Source organism: Teleopsis dalmanni, chromosome 1 (genome assembly GCF_002237135.1).
Source record: "Teleopsis dalmanni isolate 2A chromosome 1, ASM223713v2, whole genome shotgun sequence".
NCBI lineage: Eukaryota > Metazoa > Arthropoda > Insecta > Diptera > Diopsidae > Teleopsis > Teleopsis dalmanni.
Genome location: NC_051846.1, coordinates 140,873,480 through 140,884,145, shown reverse-complemented (window position 1 = coordinate 140,884,145; position 10,666 = coordinate 140,873,480). Strand labels below are relative to the sequence as shown.

Below are 10,666 nucleotides of genomic sequence, written 5' to 3'. Positions count from 1 at the left end.
ACTTTAATAAATCACAGTATCGCGTCCAAAAAAATCTTTTCAAAATATTATTCGCGCATACTTTTAGGAGCAGCCGATGATAATTTTTAGTACATATTTTTTGGTCATCACAAATTTATCTAAAACGCAAAACATATTTTTATTTTATTAAATTTTATTCAAACATTTATATTTTGTAGCAACAAAGAAATAAAATTTATGATTTTAATAAGATTTGTGCATTTTTTTTATTATTCAAAAAAGTTGCAAACAACATTTAGTCCATGAAACAACATTAACATGAATTTACTGCAGAAAACTGACATCTGATAATATCTGAGTTATCAGAACAATCGTAGGACATTTCATATGGAATGTGATCGCACTTAATCGGCTGGATAGGTGACGTTTTCAAATCCAAAGAATTCCTTAGGCACAGGTGATATATAGGGTTTCTTGATTTGCTCTCCAGCAATGTTGAATTGAATGAGTATTACCAGATAACTGCTTATACCACCGATTATCTGTAAAAAGCCTTTTACATTAACTGAGTTTTAATTAAAAAAAAAATACAAACTGCGTATAGAGTTCGCATATTCAGCGTAAAAAAACCACAGGCAGAAAAGTCGACTGCATGGTTCAAAAGCTTCAATGACAAATGATTAACCTTTAATAGATGTTTTTTAAAAGATGTTGAATTTTAGATCTGAATTTAAATATTACAAAGAAATCTGATATCTTACAATTTCATACATTTCGTTTTTGTCCACCACCACAGCACATCTGTGCAGGCATATGCCGGTGCGTTTGGACTCCAGAGATGTTTTCCAGCTTAGATACATAATAGACACACATTTTCCAGCAATATAAATCAAGTAAATCACTGTGATCACTGGATCTTTGGCAACCCGAAAGAAGGTTGGTATTAGCTGCAAAATTGTATGAGGAAAAATTCATATTTCAACACCACTTATGACAGTAGTGAGTATTTTATTAAATAGAATCTATAGAATCTATTTAATAAAGAGGCTTCTAACAGTAGTGAACTACAACAACAAAAATTTTTATTACCTTAATTAAATTTATATTTTATTAAATTTATAAATTTATTTTACTTTTATTTCAAATATTTTATTCTTATAAATGTATTAGTATTATAAACAAATATTGTAATATAATATAATATATATTATAATATATATTTGGTTGCATTTAAATATAACTTTCACAAATGAATATTAGTACAAAGGACAGTGATAAAATTTATAATATATACTAAGGCGGGGTGGATAACAGAACTCCTTTGCCAAAAAAAGTTGTGCTTTGTATTGCACACAGCAAGTAAAGACATCTGGCTCTGAAACCTAACTGACTTTGGCTCTTTGTACCACATCTGAATAATCGTATCAGCTTACGTGTTAGACAAAAACACTTGCATTGGTTCTTGTGTTATACAGTGAACTTACGTGGGCACATTGAAATCTAATAATAGGAGTGAGAACACATGAGTCAGTTTTAATGGTCAATGATGACGCCTACACATTATCAGGAAGCTTACCAACAAAAAAGTTTAACTTTCGGAATACAATGGATTACTTCAAGTCTAGCATCTTCTAAATCTCTCTGAAATCAATATAGACAAATTGCTCTACATCTACATACCTACTGAGCTAACGTTACACGACAATACATTTCAGAGGTACCAAATTCATGCAGCTAAATCTGGTAGTACAGCTAAAATCTTAAGCACCCTTTGCTCCTTGTGAAGGTAAAAGACTTAATGATGATTATGAAAAAGATATCTTTCTATTTAACCAACTCAGACAACCACTCTGTGAAATGCGTGTTAGCAGCCGAGAAGAGATGATAAAAAGTCAAAGACCAGATAACATTCAAGTCAATGGTCTATGCTCAACGAAATAACAGTATAGAAGCAGCTTGGAGTCATGTGACGCCAAACAAGGCTTAATAATTCTTTTTAACATGATATGTTACTAAGCCATTTCTAAATTTAAAAACTATTTACCTGGCTTTCGCTTGCACAGTAATAAAAATACAATAAAGCGGTTGATGTTGAGAAACCATAGGCCATAAGTATTAACATTGGATAGCACCATAGTTCACTTAACTCTTGAGCTAGACTGCAAATACCATCGTGAAGTTGACATAGCTTTGAAAATTTGATTTTCGTATGCTCAAAATCGTTCAATTCGTTAGCGAAATAGCTATGAAATCTCTTTTGAAAATGACCGAAGTTATTGTCGGGCTCTGAAATTAAAATACATTAAATGCTGTTAAAATATGAAGAGCATTAAATAACAAATAAGCAACTAGTATGATTTTTAAGACTGTTAATGCAAAGCTAAGTCTCTTTATTTAGTATTTAATAAAACATAATAACTATTTGCTCTAAGCAATAAAAATAAAACTACTCACTTGGAAAGACTTTATTGCTATTGCCGTGAAGGCTTTGCAAAAGCTTATTTTCAACACTTGTCGTATTTACAATTCCAAATCCTTTGGGATTTAAAACAACACCAATATTTTTGAATTTTTCATGCCGCTCCGCTAGCTCTTCAAATGTCTCATTCAGAGCAGTAAATCGCTGCTTCAAAGCCACCAACAAAGCCAAAAACCAAATTTTATCGAACGTATTGAAAATCTCAGGAATTCGCGAAAAAATCCAGAATAGCGAAATCCACTCGGTGTAGTCCAACAAAAGCACGTACGTCGACGTGAAAATCGAGAGCTCAAAGATTACAGCCAATGCGACCATAAAACGTATGCGTAATGTTATCAAGCGATTATCGATGTGGATGCTTTGCTCTAACAAATTCTGATCCAAAGCTTGGAGTCTGTTGAAAAATCCACCGAGCCGATTTTGGTTCTTCACCGCAGAAATTTGATCAATCATCATGGATATGGGGCCAACGTGTGATAGCAACAAACCAATGATAAAATTAAAATTAGCTAAAATAAAATAAATTCGTTGTGATTTTTATGCCAAAAAAATATTTTAAATTTACTCTGCTGAAGGCGATACGAAACATCCTTGAGCTGTATTATCATCACAACGAACAGAGCGCATACTGCAACCATAGTTGAGATGACCACAACGTTTCCAAACTGCGATGATTTCAGCTTCAGTTCGTTCTTAAATGTCCTGATGTCATGAGGATATACACCGAAAAATTTACAAATGTAGAAAATTAGCCTGAAGCTGGGGAGCAAAGTAGGTGCTTCTGATGTTGCTCTCGACATTTCCGAACGCGAACTGCTAAAGCTTTACCAACTGCAAGTATTTAAATTTATCTGGAATATTACATTCAATTAGCATTTGATAGGTTTTCAACTAATATAAATTGTTAACAAATTGAAACCCTGGAACAAAATGTTAGTAATAGTTTATTAATTGGAAATATATAGAATGGAATTAATTTGTATTTATTGGATTTATAAAACACCTTCAGTTAATTGGTTTTCTCATAATTACTTATTAATACATATTATTTTTGTCATATTCATATTAATAATTATATATAATTTATTTATTATTTTTGTTTCGATAATACAATTTCAGGAACCATAACACCTGCTTAATGGAGATGGAGTGGTTGCCAATTTCTTTATACAACAAATAAATAAACTATTAACCTGGTCTTTAGTTTTAAAAAAAATTGATCTCCTACTTAATATTCGAGATTCATTATAAGAAACTTTATTTTTGACTGTCTTATCTTCAGTAATGGTGTGTAGGCATTTTAAGTTTTAATCGTCTATTAACTAAAATATCATAGATTAAAAATGCTTTTGAAACAGTACAGAGTTTTCAGTATCTTACCTTAGCACTGGGACTCTGGCAATTTATTTACCCATTCAAATTATGCACCACCACTGTTGATAAAGCGATTATCTACTTATCACTCCAGACTTCAACGAAAAATGTTTCGAAAAATTTATTGACCCTTTAAGCACTAATATGATACCTTTATAATAAGCTATATTGCCAGATCGATGCTATTACGAATCTCGCATTTGCTTTATCTAAACATTGTGTATAAGATGGCTTGGCGATGTTGTCGATAACCAAACCATCATCATGGAATTGCAGTAGAGTATCTCAAAAAATAAATAATTTTCATTTTAAATGACATTTTTGATACCGAAAATTTTTAGCACACTGACAAACACGAATTATTTATATCGATGGATTTTTCTGACCAATTTTTTGACTCAAAGTCGGGGTTGTAATGTAATGATTTTATATATTCTACATGAATAGATTGGTCAATGAAAAGATGGAGTGAATATAGATGCAAAGTTCAATACAATATTCTTCAGGGCTATAACTTGGGATTAAGTCCCCATTACATCAATACATGAACAAACGGGTTACCTTATTCCTAATAGATGTTTAAAAATATTATAAATACTTATTATTAAAAACTATTGCTTACTCATTTTATATCCTCTCTTTAACCTTTTCTGAAGAATACTTTTTTTATAAATTTTCTTTTTATTAAGAAAATAAACGAAGAAAATAATAACTAACAATTTTCATTTTGTATATTTCAATTAAATTATTTATATTAAACCAACTTCGAAGTCCATTTAAATTCCTTTGAGTGTAAACTATTCAATAACCGTCAAACGTTTCTATAACAATTAGCGACCATTTGCTTATCTGCACTCATCGATTAATGCGCTCACAATTAATTTACTGAACAATGGATAATCAAACTATCCAACACTTGCAACTTGAGATATTAATTAACTGACCTCTTACGAGCCACAGTACCTTCGTGATATGCAGATACTTTGATATGAGACGATAAGTGAACAAATATGCTGCCACACTCTAAATGCATATATAAATAATTAAAAAATTGAGTAATGCTTCAAAACTTAGATTAACCGGCGTAGGACGGAGCCCTACAACTATTGACAAATGTCGATACGTTGCCCAACCCTCCCTAACAAACCTTAAGTACACCTCAGGGCACACAAAAAGATATGCTGACCTATGGTCCGTCATCAGTTAAAAGATAAATAAACGATAATAATTCTAGTATAGTTAAAGCTTACTGTGGGGCAGGGATAAGCCCCCCAGTCACAAAAGACAACAACAATTTATTTAACCATAACTGTCAATTAGTAAATTAAAGAGCTAAAACTTTTCAAAATAAAAAAAATCAAATATATTATTTTATTTGGCGAAAATGGTTAAAACTTTGGAGGTAAGAAGATCCGCATAATTCGATATTGGGTTTTGGATTCCGATAAATTTGCATAGTGTTAGTGAGATATTTGCCAATACTTCAAGTATATTTCGGACTAGATGTATAATATTTTGTTGTTGATTGACGTATTTAATTTTTCCCAATAAGAGATTTAGTATATTTAAATGACAATTTCATTCATGGAATGTCTTAAGTAAGAAAAAAAAATAATACCAAATATAATGTGACGGTTTGGGTGTGTTTAAAGGATAGAATAGTAGGAAAATGATTCCAAATGATGAAATAGCATATGTCTCTTGTATGCTATTTCTTAATGGTTCCATGTCACAAGTCGACTATAGCAATACCACAACTTTACGAACTTCATTTGAAATTGTTCCTCACCCATTGTATTCTCCGGTTTTGACTTTCAGTGACTACTTCTTTCTTACATTCGTTAAATAAGAATCCATTAAAAGTAAGTTCCAATATAGAATTATGGTAATTACTGCAGTTGAAGCCTGTTTTAGGGTCATAAAAAAAACGTTTCCCAAAGAGAAGACATCGAAACATTAGGAATATTAAATGTTTTTAGGAATATGATTGATTACCTGTATTAATATCCGTGGCTTTATGCACTCCTAAAAACCTTGATGGCTTCAGTTAGCTAATAATATTTGTGTCAAAATTACGCTAATGGACTCTCACAACTTTAGGATAGCCTTCAGATGTATTACCTAATGGTGGTTCGTGTAGGAGTTTTCCGTCAAAACGAGGAGAGTTTTTAGAGCAGTTGAAATCCACCACTGACTAGGCTTTCGAGTTTTTCTTCCATTCAAACAAAAAAAAAATAGTATAGCATTTGTTTATAACAAATTAAAATCTACACTAAAGCCTAAAAGTATACAGTTAATAAGCAACGAATGGTTTGTATTATATACATATACTCTCCATCTGGTAGAAGCGTATCTCAAGTACTACAGACCACACTTACTACTTATAACAGTAAAAATATTATGAATATTTTATGTGTTAGGAAAATATCAAAGATATAAAAAAAAATATATAAAAAAAACAATATAAAAAAAATCAATTTTTTATTTATTCTTCAGTTCTTTGAAATGTTGTACGATTATTATATGCCATGACCGGTATTTGAGGAACATTCAAGTCTATTAAAAAGCTATAAGTTTTGACTATGTCTGGCAAAATGAAAAATATTTATTGAACCGAACAGTTGTCTCAATAATTAGCTGTTTATTTAAACAATATTTAAAAGTATCCATGGAAAGGCATCGACATTACTTTTAAACCTTCACATATGTAGATAGGTTGTGAAAGGAGAAGAAAAAACTCGGAAATTAGAGATTAATAAATATTAAAACTTAGGAGAAGAATGCAATGTGGATATTGATTAACGCAGCTTTTCTAGAAATAGTTGAAATAGTCAATTTTTAAAAAGTTCATATAACATTAACATCACCAGATCACACCAGACAGCAGGGTTTTATTTTTTTCAGCTCCGTGTAATTTGCTTAAATGAAATGTGCTTTCGGTGCTGGTGTTGTTGCCTTCATCAGAAGAATTCCAATATTAGGAATTCTTCTAATATTGGATTAAAATAGATCGATTTTACACAATACCTGAATGCTATTAAATTCGGTTTTCCATATTTAGAGAAGTAGATTTTATTGTAATCTGTAATCTGTACTGTAAAATATGCAGTATTTACTTCATAAGCTATAATAGTCCTGGTCCCATTCTCCAGAAAGAGTTCAGGAAATCTGTAGTAACAATTACTATATAAGGCAAGCTTACCTACATATCAATTTTTTTCTTAGACATATATACTCTCAAGATAATAAAAAAAAAAATAGAACAAAAAAGAAATGCTAGGTAACAGCACTAAAGGACAACAATCAGCCTTAAATAATAGAAATTGTATTAAATTATAAATTAAAAAAGCTAAACTAGCAAAGCAAAAATTATATAGAAAAAATATTGTTACCAATTCTTCTTGATGCTGGTAAATAACTATTTTTGAGATCGATTATTTCTTTTATTTTGAACAGTCAAAAAAAAATCTAAATTTGAATTACTCACTCTAACCCTTAAAGTATGCTATGTTTTATGTTTCGAATTGATTAAAGTTAATGTAATTACTATTTATTTATACAGTAACGGCACGATAATCTGAACAATTGTTGCAATATTTCTGAATATAGCAATATTATGAATATTTCTGAATTAAAGAAACTAATTTTAATAGTATTTTTAATAGTATTTTAATTAAACTTTATTTCAAAGTTATTCAATAAAAATTAAAATATATTTTTTGTAAAATATCGTTCCAAAGTATTTAATTGTATTATCTTTATTAGCAATAGCAAATTAATTACATTTACGATGGAAAACTTATTTGAACTGCATAGTCCCTACGATTGTTAAATGACTTTAGTGCATCTGATGAATTTTTTCTCTGTGTTAAATATCTGGTTCTTTTTTACTCGTTATCACTTTTTCTCCTGTGCCACTGCTTCACTGACTTTGCTCTCAAAGAATATGGCATGTATCTGAAGTTTTTTCCAGTAAACTTATTATATCATATATGTGATGAGTGGAACTACCATGCAGCAGGTTTAAAGGTTAATTATCTTCAGATTTTTAATGTTCATTGCTTACATGTTCATCCAAACATTTTTAATACTCAGTGTCATTGAAATTAGTGATTTAACAGTCTGAAGGAAATTAATATGTGACAATGCGAATGAATTTGAAGCTGAAACAGACATCTCAAAGCATTTTAACTTAATTGGTTCACCATCTCGGAAAAGAAGCTAATTACAGACATTTTGAAAGAATGAGATATATATGCATTGATGTACATTTGCTATATATTCGGAGTCTATGATAGACCAATTATTGAATTTTTTTTACTTGCAAACTTAATTGGTTCACCATTTAGGAAAAGAAGATAATAATAGACATTTTAACAAAAATAAAACTAATATTTGCATTGATGTACATTTGCAATATAGGTTTTAATATTTTTAAATATATATTTTGCAGGTTAAATTGAAATAAGTTGGATTCCCTAAAACTGCACAAAATTGAAGAATAATTCACTCTTCAAGAGGCAGTAAAGTATGAATAGAAATTAATGAAGTTTATCCGGAGTCTATGATAGACAAATTATTAAATTTTTATTACATGCCAAACTTTGTTCATATTTAATTAAAATACAAAATTTAATTTAATAAAATTCCTTAACTCTGCCATAACTTTTGACTATGAATTTTTGATAACTGCCAAGTTGAAATAGCACAGAAAAGTCTTTAAAGTATTTTTAAGCGTTTAAATATAAAAATTATGCAGTAAAATATATTTTTTGGCAAGACTTGCTTTATATAAATTTTTTCTTAATTTTCAGTTATTTTTTATATTGCAATTTTTATTAACTGTGGAGGAAAAAATAAATAAATTGGCGCGGTTTTTATTCAAGCGCCAGTAGGTTTTAACGGTGAAGCCTGTAATTCGCCTTCTCCAGGCAAGCATTTGTAAATCGTTGATCTTTTTGTCTGTCGTAGCGAGTAAAAATCAGAAATAGTTAAACCAAAAAAAAAAAGAAAAAAACACAAAAGGAGCAATTCATATTGCGATACACCAGTAACTATCAGTTCCCAGTAGCATTTACTTTTGAACTAATGTGGAACGAATACTACCCGGCATGAGTAGCAAACGACCACGAGAACTTCAACAATAATAATGCTTTACAGCCAAATAAATTTATTCTTTTGAATTTGTGCCATAAACGCTGATGATGACTGGCGGTGTAATTAGCATTCGTTTCATTAGCGTGGCAATACCTATCCCATAATGCTACCCATAATGCATTTACAGATATTTATACAGATACCATATCAGACAAACCTGTTTATTTATTGAGCCTTATTCAAAACTATATTTAAATGTACTACTCAACAATTTGAGAATGATTCAGGTATTGAATATCGAGTAAGGTTATCAACAGCAGATAAAAATCTTTTTAGAATAGATAAAACTTGAGCCATTCCGTTGAGTTCAGAACTCAATTGTTCTCACCTTAGAACAGCTCAACAAACTGACAAAAAATACTTCCCAAAAAACGTATCTCTTCAGAGAAAATGGAAAATTGTTTATTTTTCGTTCAAGTTTCCTTTATATTTAGTGTTAAAAATTCGAGTGGATTTCTATATAACAGTGGGCTTAAGAATTGCAATTAGCCTAGCAGTATTGAAATAATTAATGAGCTTCCAAAAACTAATCTTATCACACAAAGGCCAAGTCGGTCAGGATTTTACACGAGCTAACTGATATAAGTATACCTAAAATCCTCTCTTAATGGTCTGCAAGGAAATGTAACCCAATATCTAAAGAGCAATTTCGTTACATACGACAAAGCCGTCTAAACTGATTTTTATTTCCTTAAATGCTTTTAAATAAAACTTTGAGAGTTGAAATTACAGAGTCTGTTCAGTACCTTATATCTTTAGAGATGCTGCATTGGCAACATCCACTCTAATAAACAAACTTCTTTTTCGTTTAGTATATAGTATATACTATAACAAAATAAAATGAGCTTAACATTCCTTTAAAGGGTTTCATCTACCAAATAAATGGAGAAGTACCAATAGCTCTAAACTAGGCTAATGAAGTCAAACATTATTGAATTTCTATGTATGACGTGAACTTTTCTTAGTTTTGAGTACTTTACTAATCTTATCTCGACCCTTATTAGGGAAGTATTCTCTCCATAGACCGAGGCGCATAACAGGACATAAGCAATCGAATACAAAAAGCAAGAAGAGCTTTCGCAAGGCTACGAAATATATGGAGTGCATACAACATCCGCACCAACACAAAAGTAAAAATTTTTAATGCGCGTTAAGTCTGTCTGTACTCGGATCAGAGACTTGACTTGTAACGAAGGAGACTAAACAGACACTACAAACTTTCATCAACCGCTGCTTGCGAAACATAATGAAGATATGGTGACCAAGAACAATATCAAGTGAAGAACTCTGGAGGCAAACTAACCAAACGTCTATTAATGTTGAAATGCAAAAGCGAAAATATGGGTGGAGAGGTCTTATCCTGCGTAAGCCTTACGACGATATCCCATACGCAGCGCTAACATGGAATCCCCAGGGAACCCGACGTAGAGGTAGGCCAACGACAACATGGCGAATATTAATTACTACTGAAACTGGCAAACCGTTTAACAAACATCGACAAATTTCGCAAAATAGAGACAGCTGGAAAGCATTTGTTGTATCCTTAAGGCCCTAATGGAGTATGGAATAAATAAAATAAAATCTCGACCCTTACTTTATAGAAAAATCTGAACTAACATTTTATCTAATGGACTAGATCGTGGTTAGAAAATTATGTGTTGATTCTGTTAGGTCAACAAAAGAGTTTAATAGTGA

At 30.8% G+C, this 10,666-nt stretch overlaps 1 protein-coding gene across 1 annotated transcript; it reads right to left on the bottom strand.

Moving 5' to 3' along the window:
• Positions 1–359: 359 nt before the first annotated feature.
• On the bottom strand, positions 360–2,893 carry LOC119666339 (gustatory receptor for bitter taste 66a-like). The gene is made up of 5 exons (XM_038075622.1): positions 2,416–2,893; positions 2,006–2,247; positions 723–908; positions 557–646; positions 360–503 (listed from the first exon to the last, which is right to left on the bottom strand). Exons 1-5 carry the CDS (start codon positions 2,891–2,893, stop codon positions 366–368), a joined length of 1,134 nt encoding a protein of 377 aa, XP_037931550.1. The 3' UTR covers positions 360–365.
• Between the last annotated feature and the right edge of the window lie 7,773 nt (positions 2,894–10,666).